General features: G+C 39.2%; 1 protein-coding gene across 2 annotated transcripts in view; it reads left to right on the top strand.

The window, feature by feature from the left end:
- Window positions 1-14,579, top strand: part of LOC141797571 (roundabout homolog 2) — a 71,564-nt gene extending 56,985 nt beyond the window's left edge. The window contains exons 16-26 of one of the 2 annotated variants that reach the window (XM_074679064.1): window positions 3,417-3,594; window positions 4,349-4,567; window positions 5,565-5,607; window positions 5,705-5,841; window positions 5,928-6,209; window positions 7,663-7,801; window positions 9,608-9,927; window positions 10,144-10,260; window positions 11,736-11,882; window positions 12,200-12,321; window positions 13,178-14,579. In XM_074679064.1, the coding sequence (XP_074535165.1) occupies window positions 3,417-3,594; window positions 4,349-4,567; window positions 5,565-5,607; window positions 5,705-5,841; window positions 5,928-6,209; window positions 7,663-7,801; window positions 9,608-9,927; window positions 10,144-10,260; window positions 11,736-11,882; window positions 12,200-12,321; window positions 13,178-13,189 (1,716 nt within the window). In that variant the 3' untranslated portion in view covers window positions 13,190-14,579. Of the gene's footprint in view, window positions 1-3,416; window positions 3,595-4,348; window positions 4,568-5,564; window positions 5,608-5,704; window positions 5,842-5,927; window positions 6,210-7,662; window positions 7,802-9,607; window positions 9,928-10,143; window positions 10,261-11,702; window positions 11,883-12,199; window positions 12,322-13,177 lie in introns of both variants that reach the window. The other variant, XM_074679063.1, reaches the window with a different exon arrangement.
- The last annotated feature ends 2,685 nt before the right edge of the window (window positions 14,580-17,264 follow it).

Genomic DNA, 17,264 nt, shown 5'->3' with positions numbered 1-17,264 from the left:
CCTTTGTTTTGATTGATTCTTCCAGTCAGCGTGGAGAAAGTTCTGAGAAGTCTGATCATGAAAAAGCAGAATCGTTTCTATATGTGGAGGCTCAGCAGCCGAAGGCAGGATCACACTTAATCCCCTTAAAGATTCAATTTGCTGAAAACTTCAGCCTCTTAAAGCCTTCCAAGGCTCAAATGTCAAAAAATGAAATGTTGGAGTCGAGTTCTGTAATGCAGATTACGCTTTCATCATAAAAACTTTATTATATCAAAGTTTATTCATTATACGTGTGGTAGAAGGTGCCCAACAACCTTTACATCCAAGTATTGCACTAATTTACATTCAACTGTGGTATTAGTGGCCTTTTTAATGAAACGCTGTGACTTTAATAACCCATCAGTATGAATAGCAGCTGAAGTTTACCCCACAGCGACCAGCTGCAACATCATAATGCTAATTTTCTACATGAGTGCTTTTATTGTGAAAGCATATTGTGCTGTTAATATTTTTAAGTACGCAGCTCTGCAGCTTTTGACAAAAGACAGAAGAATTTCTTCATCTCACAAATGCAAAGTTGAATTAATAAAGAGTTCCTCATTACACCCAGAACAAATACAGCTTTGTTTGTTCTGGTGTGACGAAGCTTATGTAAATTAAAGTTGGCAAACTTTTATAGAAACTAAACTTGAATAACATCACAGAGTTCACTAACTTAGATGGATCTGCTTTTTATGTTTGGTTTGTACAATGCAACACATTTACGCTTAATCTAAATACTGGGTTTCAGCTCAAATCCAACACAAGTCTTGATTTCCAGGACTCATGACCTGACTTTTAGGGATGGGTACCTTTCACATCTGAAATGATACGGTTCCGATGCCTGGTACTTGGCAATTGGTATCAGTACTCAACGGCACAAATTTTCGGTTCTTTTTTGTGTTTATGTGGTAAAAAATAGTAGTTTGTTTAATAATAAAATGTATATTTTTTCAATTTAACATATTTATTCTTTAGTATGTAATCTTGCAATGCTGTGTTCATGTCCAGCATGGAAAATCGTCTACTCTTCCACATCCTTACAGTCACAAGGATGCATTAAGGTACCTAAATATGGTACCTTTGATTTCATGTGAATCTGTACCTGGTATTTTTGACAGAATTCGATTGGTACCTATAAAGTACCTAATTTGGTACCCATCCCTACTTTAGATCAAACACTAGTGACTCAGCTTAAATTTGGACTGACTACACTCAGATTCAAAGGATTAGGGAGTTGGACTCAGGCCAATGTATAAATAAAGACTGGGTTCATAGTTTATTGTCTTGTGTGCGGCCCTTACAATTTATCCCTAAACATCAGTGAGGATACTTTGACGGGCTAACTACACAGGGAAGCCTTGTGTTAGTTCAGACTGCTTAAATCTACACCTCTAATTAACAAAAAACAAAACAGGCTTTCTTTTTAAACTGCTGTGGCTTGCCTTAGGGGCAGTGTTATGGGAGGGCCAAATGATCCCAGGTCAACCCACTTCTTGGTACGCCAACCCCAGGCTTTACTTTGAAATTTTTTAACTGGTTTGATTGTAAAAGTGTGTTGTGTCTAGAAAAAGCATATCAACAAACTGGGATCTCTTTATTTCAATACTCTGTACTTTTGTACCGTTGCCGGGAATGGCCTGCTGGTTTCTCCTTGACTGTCGCCACAGCGCCAAACTTCAGACTGCGTTTGTTTCTCTCTCTCTCCCTTTCTGTGTGTGTGTGTGTGTGTGTGTGTGTGTGTGTGTGTATGTGTGTGTGTGTGTGTGCGTGTGTGTGTATCCCTACCCCCCCCTTCTCTCTCCTACTCTCTGTCCTCTCTGTCCAATCGAGACAGATGTCTGTCTAACATGAGTCTGGTTCTGTCCGAGGTTTCTGCCCATTAAAGGGAAGTTTTTCCTTGCCATTGTAACTTGCTAAATGCTGCAAAGTCCTGTACTCATAGTGGATTAAGATAAGATAAGACTCCTTATCTTGTCTTGATGTTGGGTTTCTGCTAATGAAATTTTATTAACATTTACGGGTCTAGACCTGTAAATGTTTTTGTAAAGTGTCTTGAAATAACATTTGTTATGATTTGGCGATATATAAATAAAGTTTGATTGATTGATTGATTGATCCGTTATAATACAATTATGATGCCTATCACTTCATAGTGCACAATAATAGACAAAAACAAAACTCAAAACGAGAAAATTTTAGAGCCATCATCTTCTCAAGTTTTCAAATTGGAATACTTGAAAATCTTAGGTGTCACCTAATTCTATTGTTGCAAAGTACTACACGGTACATTATTACATAGTTTTGATATTACGCTAATCAATGTTATGCACTTAATTAATTGTTTTGTTGATTGAATTGTCCTGACTGAAGTACATTTTTGGTACTGTTATTCTTCTTCTCTTCTCTTTTATGATCAACCTTTATATTAAGTTTGCTTGATAGATAGGGGTTCAAGTTTTAGAAAAAAAAGTGTGATACTTCCCTAATGTGATTTATTGTCCTGGTTGCATTTGTTAAAAGATGTTCAATCTCACTCACTTGTAAACTCAAAGTGATAATTATGTCTTTTCTCACCAGTTGTAATGATCCTGTGCCATAAATCGACTTACACTGACAAACCTTCTGCATGATGTGCCACTTTGCTTCAAAAGCTGTGACTACATTTTGCTGTGAAAGTGTCGATGCTTTCACAAATGGAAAGTTGATTTGATAAGCAATAAATCTAACTGTCGTTCACTTTAAAAACCACTCTGCAATCGCAGCCGTTGTTGGTTTAACATGATGGATGCTGCTGTAGAAAAACACCACAGAGTCAGTAAGCTTGCGATGCTGACTTGATAAGTCTTTTTTTGCAGGGGCAGCTTTTACTCCACATTTTTATTAAGTTTCAGCATTAAACCATTATCCATAACGCGTGCAGTGGTCAAAGTTTTTTTTTTCTATATCAGGTTGATTCATCGAACGATTTATCCAGTCTGACATAATAATATTTCATGAAAGAGGATGAAAAAAATCCACCTATCATTTATCTTATAAAGCTCAACATGCATTTGTCTTTTGCTTGTACTGGGGTCACTTGGACAAAGTTGGGACTACTTTAAAGAATCTAAATATTTCTCTGACTGCAGGATTATCTTAAAAGAAACTCCACATCTAGGAAGAAATAAATCAAATGCAGCTCCACAATACGGATTATAACTGTCATTGCATTTATATCCCTTTCTCTTTTATCGCAGCTGTATCTTTGTTGTCATTTCCCTCCCTGTACGATCAGATTAAGCTTTAATACCAAGAAATAAGTCTGCATGATTATAGGCTAAATTTATCTCTTTAGAAATGTGTGGACATTTTTTAATATCCAAACATTAACCCTTTTGTGCGCCTCTCGACAGGTTTGGTGTCTGGGCAGCAGCATGGAGCCAGAGTATCAGATCAACCGGACGGTGGATGGGGCAGTTTTGTCCATCCTGCTGATGGGTCTGCTCCCTGACGTCCGCTACGCCGTCACCGTAGCTGCTGTCACCAGCTTGGGCGTGGGTGCTCGGAGCCCGCCTGTCAGCCTGCTCCTCTGTGAGTCACTCAAACTGTTTCAGCCACTACACGCGGAGAAATATGGCGAGATGAGCTCTCAGCAGGCTCGCTTTCCCACGGGTGAATTATGGATGTGGAATGCTGATTCTGTGGTGTGAATGATTTAACAGAGGCATCATCAAAACTGATGTTTGGAGTGTAAAAACATGGGAAAGTGTTATTTAGAAATTTACACGCAGGTGTTTTTTTGTTTTGCAACCCTGAGGTGATGTGTTTCATTTGATGTTTTCTGACAGCTTTTCCTCTGTGCTTCTCCTCCTGCTGCTATTTTTTAAAGAAAAGTTTGATTACATGACTGAAAAAGGGTTAGATTGACTGGCTTCAAAGTTACCAAAAAGGATGTTGGGAGCACAGCATGGTTGTTGCACACTGGAAAGAGCATTAAGCAACACTTTTTTATGTTTAAGATGGAAAAAAAACAAGAGGAAAGGCAACAGTTTACTGCAGACAGCTCGCTTCTCTCCTCTTAAACCACATCCAGCCTCTTATACGCTTAAATAGATTACAAAGACGGCATATTGGGCACTGCTTTTGAATTCAGAGTAATGAAACGGCCAGTGTCCAAATCAACCAAAATCACAAGTACATTATGCAGAACACCCACATTGTTAGACATCACCCTGAAATCACCCAGAGAGACCAGTCCATGTAGCTCCAGCCCTTTCTTTAAATGACTTTTTACCGCCTCTCCCTGTGCTCAGCCAAGTCTCATACTTTCATCCTTTCCTCTCAGCTCCCCCGATGGAGAAGACCTTTACGCCTGTGAAGAAAGGCGGTAACCTCAGCATATCAGAGCAAATCACTAGTGTCATCCGGCAGCCAGCCTTCATCGCGGGTCTTGGCGTAGCTGCCTGGATGGGGCTGATGGGCTTCAGTGGTTGGCTGTACTGTCGACATCGCAGGAGGAAGCAGCTGGGTCACTACACCACATCCTTCGCATACACACCTGCAGGTAAGCTGAAAAAGTCTTGATTTGTGTTTCTTATCTAGATCTTGACAGCTGTTGGATGCTGAGCGTATTAACAGAAATATATATCATAACATATCATCAAGATGAAGTTTGGGGATGTGATGTTTTTCGTCTATTCCCAGCACCTTTAGGTTTTTTATGATGTCGGGAACATTTCTCCTTGAAGAACAAACTGTGAAAAGTTGCAGTGATGTGATTCAAGATGATTCTCAGACACCCTCAGACGCACTCTGTCACATCTGTTTCATTATGTTTCTCTTCTTCACAAGAAGGAGAAGTAACATAGAGGAGGAAACGGCTCCAGTTGTGATATAGCAAACCGTCAAATTCAGTTTTGAACAATTTGTGGTGACAAAGATCTTAGTGAACCACTGGGGGTGTCTCCTGCAGGGATAAATGATTTTAGTTTAAGTTGTATCTGGCAGCGAGGCTCATGCACTCTCGCTGCATATTCAGTTAATTAAAATGTATTTTTCCCCACTGGGGAGAAATATCACTGAAGCAAAGTAAGCACAATGCAGTTTATTTTAGAAGAAGCCCTTTGGCACATAAACACAGTGGTTGTTTTCTGACTCAGAGATATTTGCTTGTGGTTGCAAAAAAATTCAATGGATGGCCGAAAGCTGAAAGAGGAACGGCTGAGTTTTGTACTCCTATCTGCACAAGTACAGATATTACTTGATATGAGTTTTATCCTCATTGTGATCGTTTAAAAAGATACAGATACAAGATAAAGAAAAAATGCTGTTGTATGTTTTTAATTTGATCAATTATAAAGTTTGTTTTTGGATACTTAGGACACAAAAAGTGTGTGCAAAAGATGAACAGCTTTTCTTAACCAAGCAGTTCACATTTGCTTTTCAGCATGTGCTTTCATCGAACTATAAAAGAGATTAGTACCTTTTATTACTCTATTAAATTTGGATTGTGTGTCACATGGTTATACTTGACAATAATCTGGATTGATTCTCTCTGCCAGTTGGTTTTGCTCACAGCGAGGGATCTGGAATCATCAATGGAGGGTAAATTGAACGTTAAGTTTTCATTAAAATCAGATCTTCTTCTTTGTAATTTTGCAGTGAATGTGATTATTGACAAAAATTTTTCTTTTTTATTCAGGCCTGGCTTGTTAGGATCAAACATGGGCAACTGCCCCTGGCTAGCCGACTCCTGGCCTGCCCCAAACCTTGCTCACAATGGCAAAGACTCAGTCAACTGCTGCTCTGGCAAACTGGACTCAGACAGATATTACAACAGTGAGCGCCGTTTAGTCTCCAATATTTGATCATTAAACTCTGTTGAAAACGCATAAATCACAGCTATCTGTGTCAATACCATCCAGGCATCATGAACTACCCGAACCAGACGGAGAAACGCAGCACAGCGTCCACAGATAGCCCCATCTACAGCACCATCAACACTGCTGCAGAGGATGACCTGCTGGCGTACTACGACACATACTCCAGCACCTCCTACAACCAGGGGCCAGACCCCTACAGCAGCAACCCTGTGCTGTCAAACGGGGGGCTCGTAGGTCTGGAGTTGGACCTGGACCAGTGGACAATCCAGTCTGGCCAGTCTGGGTCTGAGTATGCCAAGCTGCAGTACACCAAGAAAAGTAACGGTAAGGGTTCCTTTCTGTGCTTCTCAGAGAACAACTGAGGTTAAAAGTTAGAGGAAGAGATCCTTTTTTATAAATATTGTAAAATTATTAAAAATGTATGATAATTATGTATACCACATGTTTTGGCTTTAAATTACAGAGACAAAAGTTTTGAAATATCTCAAATTGGTTGCTCAGCAAGAAGTTGTGAGAAAAGCTGTGATGGTTATCCCTGCAGGCAAACGCATTCAATCAGAGAACATCATCCAGAAGTAATTTATTTTTTCAATGGCTCAATGAAGTGTCTTGTAAAATAACACAATCATCCCTTCAGAGATTCTTTCTTTGTGTTAAGAAAAAATATTTTCTTTGAGCATAGTCAGCCATTAAGTTGCTAACTCAAACACCACCAGACTCCATGAGAAAAACTGTTATTTCAGCCTGCAGAGCAAAGTGTTCCTGGTCCACTCCTGCCCCATTTTTTTATTTATGTTAATGTTTTATGTGTTATTTATGTTAGCAGAAAGAGAAGAAAGGCTTTATCTCAAATGTTTGAAGAGAAAAAAAGACAAAAAGGACAAAAGTTGGAGAATGAGATGCTTTGTTTACCTTTTATTACATATTTCAAAACAGCTGCTAGTTTATGCTAGGTGATTGTTTTGGCAAGAAGTTTCAGAACTTCTGACATGACAAACTGCAGTTGGTAATCAAAACTGTGTTTGTTGCATAATTCTCTGTATTTACGTCTTTTCATCATTTTGAAGTAAAGTCAAATGTTGTCGCTCAAAGAATAAGTGACTCATAGCCTAATGCTAAATATTGTTTGGTTGTATTTGAGCTGAAATGTTTCTCTTCTTTTAGCTGTTAGAAATAAAAAGACTCATACAATACAAAATTCACTAATCATGTATAACACATTACCATAAACAACTACAGAAGCAGACCAGCAACCCCGTTTTCTGCTAAATTGAGTTATTTTTTTCTTTTTCTAATGGAGCCAGGTGGTGTTTAAGTCAGCAGAATCATGACCAAATGTGCTTGAAGGAACGTTTATTTCTCAACACAAAAGGTTTCTCTGAATGTACCATTATGTTATTTTACAGGACTTCTATTAGACCAGTGGAAAAATATACCACTTTGAGATGATGTTCTTCAATTGAATGAGTTAGCTTGCAGAGATAACCACATAACAATCACAGCCTTTTCCACAACTTCAATTTGAGATATTCCCAAAAAAATGTCTCAGGTAAAAAAAGAAATACAAAAAGCTGCCCGTAACGGTGTAAATGGGAAAAAACACACATCTAAAGTACATAAAGGGATGGAGTGAGCAAACATTTTCACTATAAGGAGAAAGAGGAGTATCATAAGTGTGTTTATGTGTTTCATTTGCAGACTCACAGCTTGGACAGTAAAGATTGTGATTACATCCCATACATTATGTTGTGTTTTTGTTTTTGTTTTGTCCTTGTAGACAAACTAGTGAAGCAGAAGTCCAACACGTCCATGTCAAAGTCAGCTCCTCTCACATGGGTAGACGTTTTGTCGCTGCCTCTTCCTGCTAACAAAGAAAAAGGTCGCACAAAGACAGGAAAAGAAGAGGATCAACACAGGTGGGACATCAATACACTCTGAAATACCCAGTCAACTGTTAACTCAAGTCACTTTTTGCCTCCTTAATGAAGATCAGTCTGCTATTTACTCAGTCAGTTTATTATTAGCATGAGGACCTCTGACTTCACCTAAATGACAGAGAGAGTTAAGGCAGATGGAAATCAAACCTGCCCTGTAACTCTGCCAAAGCTGTCAAGCAGAACTTCAGGCTCTGGGAAGCTTTCAAATTAACAACACTTCTGTCTTCAGGCGGTGAGTAGATTGAGCTCTGGGGTTATGTAGGGGGGCGTCTCCTCTAACTAGTTCTGACAGATAAGATTGCGGACATACAGGGGTGGGATCGGAGGGCTGTTCTGACTGTGCCGTGTCTTTTGTAATGACATTAGCCACCATCTGACAGTTTGGATTAGTACTTTCCATATTCAATGACAAGTCCATCATTAAATTAGCCCCCAACAGCAACAACATGACAAAAAAAAAAAAACATGGAGGAGGTCTTGTTGTCCCTGATTCTATTTTGATCAATGTTTTTGATTTAAACTCAATAAAATGTCACCACTTCTTTTAATTATTACCTTCTTAATTTTAGCCTAGTTAGCAGTGCATCGGTGTGTGTGGGGAGCTGATTCACTGTTTATTACTTAACACTTACAATCCAAATGAATCACAATGAAATATTGTACCACTATTCATGTTCACCAGAGGATGAACCCAACTTATTCTTGTAAATTGCTGGTGCCTCATTCGTTCTCAATATTTTACCCTCAGGAGTTCGAACGATATTTCTGTTGGTTCCTTTGAAATACTGCTGGATCATTTACAGTTCCCAGGGGATACACCATACTGATCATTTTCAACACTTGATGCCACACCATGATGTCGATAGTCTAATGGATTTCTGAAAAAGGCTTTTAACAGCTTTTTGTGTCATTTCTATGAAATACGATATTTCCATTCATGTTCTCAGTAGATGTACTCTTGTGACTCAACTGATTCCTCTTCAAGCACTTTTTCATGGTGTGATTCAACAACATTTTTTTTAATTCTCCCCAAGTTTGGCACCACTATTCATTTACCCCCTGGGATTAATCATTCTGACTGTGATAACTTCACACCCCTACAAGAGACTGACAATTGTCTGAGTTTTTTTGTATAGGGTCTCATCTACTTTTGGATCGATAACAACACAGATTTCAATAATTGTTGGTTACCAGAGAATACGTCCTGCCTTACATGCTTACCCTTTCAATTAGTTCGACATTTTTGGGGATTATTTTATAAAATGTGCCCACAATGTTTTAATGGATTGATAAAATAATTGCACAAACTTTAATGACCCTGAAAGTTTAATAAAATACTGACTGTTCAGTGACAACATTGGCCTTATTGTGCCTTTTATTTTCTGAAAGGTCTCAAATTCTCTTTGGATAATTGTGATAAAGTTGTTAATACTGGTTCCCAAGGCTAATTTGTATTAATCTATGTGATCCTCTGACTTTTCAAATATCATAGTTTTACAATTAGCATAATCAAACAGTGTGACCTCCAATCAGGTGAAAGCAAGTTACTGTTATAACTTATAGTATTGTACTTTATAAGGCTTATAAAGCAGCATAAGCATACTGAGAACATGGTCCACTGTTACTTCAGAAGCTCAAAGCACCTCACAGGAGCCTCATAGAGCCCCTGGCATGCCTGTGTGCTCCTTGTCTTGTTTACTTCTTTTTATGGAGATAAAAAGGTTTTTAAGGGTTTCCTTCTGAGATACACACTCACGCTGATGCTGCTCGTTGTTCTTTTTTTAGCTTTGGGGAGGAAGATGACGACTGGTGTCCTCCACTCCCTGCCAGAACCTACCTGATGGACACCTCCAGGGAGGAGCTCTCCGGCCTCCCCTCCAAACCAGATGAGCCGTCCTACACACCAACACGTGTGTCATCCCCACAGCGAGACACACACAAGCCCAACAACAGCCCACGACTCCAGCACTTTGACCTTTTGGCCCGTCACCAGGTCTCCCAGTCTAACCCAGATCTGTTTACCGACACCAAAACACAGGACGCCGGTGAGGTGTACAGCACCCACCAGTGGGCTGAAGACTTGAAGGGGGAGAGCCTCAGCAAGGGTCAGTCTAAATTCATTTCATCTCCTAACGTCTTCAGAAGCAGCTTCCCATGAGGCAGCCCAACCACACAGTGTCATGTATAATTTAGTTTATGAAGTTACCTAACGGAGAGTATTTGTACAGGAAAATCATGTCGCATTTGCTCAAAGTGCTGCTCGGTGTTCTTTACTTTGCTCTAAGTTTCCTGAGGATGACATCAGTGTGCTTTCTTGTCAGGACAATCTTTGGCTCCCGCTGCCGAGTCGAGCCCCACAGCACAGGCACACAGATCCAGAAGTAAGAAAAGAACACCCAAGGATGGACAACTCAGGCGAGAGCTCCACATCCAGCCAGGTATGACACTCTGTTTCCAACACATCTGACGTCTGTTTTAAATTTGGATCAAAAGAAAGAGGAGCTTTACTATTCATAAGACTGTCTTCAAGCATTGCTAACTGCTGCGGCAGCAGTGGTTATGAATTAAATATCACAACAAGAATTAGATGGAAAATTTTGTCATGTCACCCTCAGGCTAAATTATTTAAGCTTTTTTGATCCTCTAATTCTTCAACTGGAGTCAAAATTTGAGTTTCCACAGTATGTCTTCATGCACAGATAATACTTTTGAACAGACCAGCCTTGTCTGTGCTGTGGTTAGACCTTATATGCCAATAGTAAGGATTACACCTGCTATATATATATATATATATATAAGTTTAAGACCAGCATTATCACTGTGGGCATGTTAGCATGTGTTCAGCATCTATAACCTCTACTTCAGCCAAAACCCTTTCAATCAGCCTATTTTATTTGTTTTTGGAATGACTGTGATTATAATCTCTGAGCTGTGAGAGCATAGGGCACCTAATACTTTATGGAAAAACAAAGTCTTTTTGAAATGTTAGAGCTCTGGGCTGACCAGGGCTGCCTTGAAATTTGCATTTCTATGCCAGATCTTTGAAAACATAAACCACGACAGATAATGTTTTCAATCTTGGCTTGAAAGGTGTTGGCAACAATCTCTCAGTCTTTTTAACACTTCAAGGCTAGCTTGTTGCCTCTGTTATTAATCGTAGTGCTATGCTAAGCCAGCTAATTCCTAGCATTGAACTTGAGGTCTCAGTTAAAAGATTTCACCTGATTTTTAAACAGATAGAAACCAATGTTGATGTCTCTTTTTGAGCTATAAAGCAAATTATTTTAACATATTTTTTTCCCGTGCCACTCCATACTGAGCCCTATTGACAAACATGGGGACTTGAAGCTCTCAGCAGCAGATTAATACAGGTATATTTTTTCTCATGGCAACAACTCATGGTGAAAAACATGATTGACTATTAGCAGGTAAAAGTGAGATTAATCAACAGAAAACATAACTTAGGGGCGCCGTTACGGCCTGGTGCTCCAGGTTGTGCGCCCCATGAGGCTGGGTCAAATTTGAGGCTAGGCTGTTTGAGAAGGGAGGCTAGGTTTGTGGTATGTCACTTTGCACTTTTACCCTCTTTCCTGCTCTGTCTACTGTCCTTTCCTCTCTGAATTGAGGCATGAAAGCCATAGAATAACTTAGAATAACACATAACATACATTTGTACAGGACAAGTTCATTTCAAGATGGATGGTACAGCTCTGTCCACAGGGGGCGTCAAAATTGACACAAGAGCTGCAACACATTTGTATTCATCTCAACTAACTTGTGTCAAACAAAGCAACACTATTTTCTTCTCAATGTCAGATCTTGTACTTTGATAGCAGTGTTCCTGTCTGTGGTACTGATCCCCATTGACTAATCTTTGCAGAACTCCCTCCTCCGCCCGCCCCTCCCCCCGCAGATGACTCTCTGAAGCTCCTGGCTGATGTTCTGAGCCGCAGCCGAACGGATGGTGAAAGGAAAGAGGGGAGCGACTCGCCTACTCTTCAGAAGAGGGGGGAGCATTTCTCACCCCAAAGGAGAGGTCCTATGAAGTGGTCGTCAGAAGGTGAGTATGAACGTGACCCTCATCATCCTGTGTGTTCATCAACGGCAGACAATAAAAGAACAACTTCTGAACACTCTGCCATGCCGCCTAGTTTCAACAACTGGAATCCAAACAGATGTATTAATATTATTCTGATGCTTAGTATAAATCCCTTTAAGCTCAGAAAGAACCAACTGCTGGCAGTTTATGCACACTTATCATCCAGCAGTAGCTCTGCTTTTAGCTGCAGGGGGGCTATTCCCAGTCTGCCCTGTCACTTAGGGCTTAACCTATATAAATTCAGCTGTACCTTTGAGTGATTTGTTTGTCATCTGCAGATGAGAATGTAATCCCATATGGGCAGTCCAGCTTCCTGCCGAATGTCCAGATGTCAGGCTACGGGTCCCTGGGTGGAGGAGTCTTTTCACGGCCCTCCACTGCTGGCCGGAGGAGAGATGAGGTATGTTTGGACTTACAGAAGCTGATTGTGTCGGCATAGTGTGGGTCACAGCCAGACCAACAGTAAAAGGCCAGGTTGAGTTCTCGTTCAGCTTTCTTAGGACAGTGGGTGGAAAACGACTGCAGTGATTTTAAAAGACTCCGGGGTTATTGAACACTGTGACTCGACAAAAACACAGCAGGTTGAATCTACTGATAAAAAATGTTTCATTTCAAGATAAGAAGGTGTGTAGATGAAAATGCTCCCCAAATCCCCTTTAAGATAAAAAGATGAGATGAGTTTAGAAAAATAACCTCATGCTAGATGTTAATGACATGAATCATTGAAGCAACACTGTATAACCACCTAAAATTGTCCTGAAACTCACTTACTGAAGGCCAAAAAAAGTTTGCATGATGATAGAAGTTTTAACTGTACCCAGCTTGATGTGGAGGAGAAAAAATGTCATCATCTTTTGTTATCCATTGTCACTATTTATGAACCAATCTATAAAAGCCTATTTGGAAATGATTGCCAGGCACCTTTTTTAGAATTATTTGTTACTTTACCTAATGCACTTGAACAGAAATAACCTTGATTTTTAATTTCCACCTGCTTATTCAATAAACCAAAACAGTTAAAATTTGAAAGGCCTATTAAAAAGTAATTTAATAGAACCAGCATCACCGCATTTGTTTCCTGACTCATGCGTCATTGCTATCCACTCTATGAAGTTTGTTAAATTGATTCCCACAGACTTGATGTTCTTGAGGCACTTTGACAAACTCTGCACTGGTCAGGCTGTGCGTCAGCTTCATGTTCCTGCATATACCTCTCTTTCTCACGCACTGATTTTTTCTGCTTTTTTTTCTTTCAGAACCTCATGTAGACAGTGACACAGGATTCTCCATTTTCATCCACAATTCCCTGTCTTTGAGAACCATCAATCTGTTGCCATGGTACCCGATGAAAAACTGAAGAGTAAAGGGAAAGCGTCAAGGCTAGCCATCTGCCTTTTCACCAACTGTTTTTAGTTTATCTCAACGATTGAATCTTTTATTTTTTGTGATTTATTCACCCTGTCTCCATGTAAATAGACATCTTTACAGTTTTTTAAAAATGTGATCAGATATATAACATTAAAAAGGATGTGGGGTTGTAAAAAATATTCAGTATTTTTAGGCAATGGGAGGTAAATGTAACTGACATAAATGTACAGCAGATTAATGAATGTATCTTCTTTTTACTTCTGACTGTGAAGTGTGTGTTTTGCAAAAGACTGGAGGACATGTGAGGTGGAAATAATGTTAATAACATCCTGTGGTTGTGTGAGTGTGTGTGTGTGTGTTTGAGTGAGTGTGACAGTGCATGTGTGCAGTGTTTGTGTGTGTTACAGTTTTGCTCTCTCATCTCTGTGTGACTGTGTACTGTGGTATTCCAGTAGATCACCCATGTGTTAGTTCTGTCAAGATTTTTAAACTGAACAATAAAAGATTTTTAATGAACAATGATTCTATCCATATCATGTGTAAGCGAAAGTCCAGTGTAATCATGTACTGACGATATCATTGCATCTCTCTGGTGACTGAAACTATATTTGTCATTAAGAAAATTGTCATTTTAGGCTCATATTTATTTGGTGGTTCCTTTATAGTAGCTCTACATGATTCCCAGTTCAAAAAGACTTGACTTTTCTCAGATTGGTGTTTTGAAAAAACACATTTTCAGCCTCTGATCACTTCATTAAAGCTACAGTCTCTTTAAGACTCACAAACATTTCAGATCCCAGCATTCTGGGAGCCCCCTTCACTGTTGCCTTCAACAAAGTTGTTTTATTTTTTATTTTTTAAAACTTCAATTTTGCCCTAGTACAGCAATTCACCAACTTGTGATGTCGTGATTTGAGCCGATCTCTTGAGTCACACTTCTGAACAGGCGGATCAAATCCTGTTTTTTGCTGCAAAGAACATAAAAAATATTACACTGTTATACCAAACAAGCAAAACCTCATTTTTTAACATAATTTTCAACTGAACTATCTGTTTGGATAACAGGCATTTCTTCATGTGCTGGTATAGCATACTATGACACTGATCTAAGTGTCAAAAAATATCTTCAAAGAACATATGAATTAACCAAATACAAATTCTACAACTTGTACAACAGCACATCGTAGCATGTGTGCAGGACAAATGGTTGTGTTGTTTGGCAACAGTTCAGTTCCAGTTGAGTTATGTGAGTAATTTCTGTCGTCTGGACCAAAAATATTATGTAACACCACTTGAAATAAACACAAAGTACGAATGCACTAATGAAAGGGATCATTATTTAGTTTAGAAGTCTGTCCAATTATGTCCTGATACCTATACCCTTGAACCATTAGTAACACGGTCTAGCACGTGGCTACAGAAAATATATATATATATATATATATATATATATATATATATATATAACTTAAATCAAATGCTTAAGCTAGTAGTACACTTTCATGAAGTATTCTGTGTGCACTTTGTAATGCAGTGCAACAATAATTACAGGGTGGTGTTGTCTCAAATCAAACATTGCTGCACTGCACTGACAGGAAATGATGAATGTGTTTTTTGCCTGTTAACGCATTCTTCTCTGTTCAATAATTGCAACCATCATCCATCATTTGATCCGTTCCTGCCCTTTCTGCTAGGTAGCCAAGATGGCGACCAGTGAGGGTGAGAAATTTTCAGCGTTGCACACTCCACTTTTTTGAAATAGTGTAAGGAAAGCAGTGCGTGGTTTTAACACAGCACAACAGCATGACACTCAGTCCTAAATATGAAGATGGGTAATAACCTTTTTCCCCCACTGTATTCCTTTTCCCTATTCTCCTTTTCTTCAGTTATTTAAGAACATATACACTTTGCACAAAGTGAACAGATTTTTCTCTGTGTCATGAAAATGGATGTGGGCTTGAAGTGCTGTGTAACTCAGTCACCCTTTTCAACCAAGAAAGCTCAAATTTTCCTCCAGAGCTCGATGTCTCTGAGGTCTGAGTGAATTTTGGGTTTTCTCATTTCATGTTCACAGTGAAATGACACCTCTGATGGAGGATACTGTGTAGGCTAAGATTTAATGCCTTCCTCAGCTTTGTGAGGAGGCACTTTTGTGAATACGACTTAATGAGAGATGTGCTCATTCTCACCGTATGACTCCTGAAATGTGTCGGCAATATGAAAGGAATAGAAAAAGACTCTTCATGCCTGCACCTCAATGTGCTGTGTGAGCCTCTTGTGTGCAGATTTCTTTGGTTCAGGCACTTTGGTATTTTGGCAGGCAAGGTAACGGATGTTGCGGAAAGTGAGTTGGACTCAACTGTGTTTGGCATTTAGCGATGGTGTCCCACCAGACTGGGAGGATAATGGTAATCCCATGCAATTTGAAGGGGTTATGCAATTTAGAAGGGTTCTACAATTTTATGCTTTTAGGCTTGTAGCCGGGATTAGAGTCTGTAAAGGTTTTACAAAGCCCCACCCTCACAGGCCGACAACATGTATCAACAAATGTACTCCATTAGATCCACAGTTATTTCTCCCTTGTAGAAACTTGTTCTATAACAGTGCTCTTGCTGCCATTTGGATTACTTCAATCAAAGACGCTGTCCAGTTCGCAACTAGTGATCTCTAATTTTGTTTAACAGAATATATCTGTTCATTGCAAGTGCCATGATTCACAAATCAGAACTTGTGTACGTCACTGGGCTGTATGAAAGTATAAACCATCTCCCGTTTGCACACCCAATGAAAAGCAACTACAGTAATGATGAACAAAATATGTTTTTAAAAAATCAGCACTGCAAGAAAAAGGAAAAATCTAAACTGATCCAAAACTGTCTCCCTACTATGAAATCTAACACCATATCTCTAAGTTTGAAATCACCATGTGGCACCATGACATGATTGAAAGGGATTTGAATAGCACCTTAAAATGTGCCAAAGGGTTGTTCAAGGAAATACAAAAGACTTAAAATCAATTGTTGGAAAAAGATTTATTTGAAAATGAATGAAAAGAACATCAACAGAATATATATTTAAATTATGTATTTAAAAAAAAAAGAAGAAAAAAAAGACAAAAAGGTAAATAAGTCAAAAACCTCAGTTAAATGAGCTGAGGAATCACAGAAGAATACAAGGGTTTGGGGTAGCACAGAGAACACGTATAATCAGCATTTCAGTATCGGCCTGAATCAAGGTATGATTGGTTGGACCCAGATCACAATACCCCATGGATCTTAAACTGATGATTCACTTTTTACATCCAGAATTAATAAACAGCTCCATCTAGTGGTTAATACTGAGACATGCAGGTTAATGGAAGGAAGTTCTAGAGTCTGTTGATCTCACTCTCTCAACATTTAAACATAAGAATAAAGCTCAGGTGTTCTGATGACTTGTATTTCACTTTGATAGTGCCATTCAAACAGCATTCATTTCCCATCTTAGCATGTGTTTGAATTACTTGGGCTCCATAACTTAGAGTTCCACATCCCTCGACTACCCTCTGTACTGTGCATAAAGGTCAGTTATTTTCAGAACCAGGGTTAGCATGTTTATCCAGTTAAGTTGCTTCTGACCAATGAGCATACACCTTACCTGCTTCATGACTTGACGATGACCCCGAAGCCACTCACCAAGTGTCACAAGAAGTTTCTCAAAAACCACTACATATCTACCAGCAGGTTTATGTGTGCTGTTAAGTTTTTTTGCAGTTGTTACAATCGTCTTGCTGTGTGTGTATCACCTGCTTCTCAAGTTAAGATGCAACACTTTTTTTGGAACTGATCTGCTCTTTTTAATTGCTCTTTTTTCTGGCTTGACTAAAGCTTTCTGAAAAAAAATTATGTACAGCTGGCGAAACAAAGATGGTTAATGAAGAGACAAATTATGTCTTTTTCAAACATAAATTACTGTGAATGCAGACGGTATTAGCAG

This window comes from Halichoeres trimaculatus, unplaced genomic scaffold, assembly GCF_033239565.1.
Source record: "Halichoeres trimaculatus isolate MK-OKI-2021-1 unplaced genomic scaffold, fHalTri1.1 fHalTri1_scaffold_9, whole genome shotgun sequence".
NCBI classification, from domain to species: Eukaryota; Metazoa; Chordata; class Actinopteri; order Labriformes; family Labridae; genus Halichoeres; species Halichoeres trimaculatus.
The sequence above is the reverse complement of the archived record's forward strand: the minus strand, read 5'-3'. Positions and strand labels throughout refer to the sequence as shown.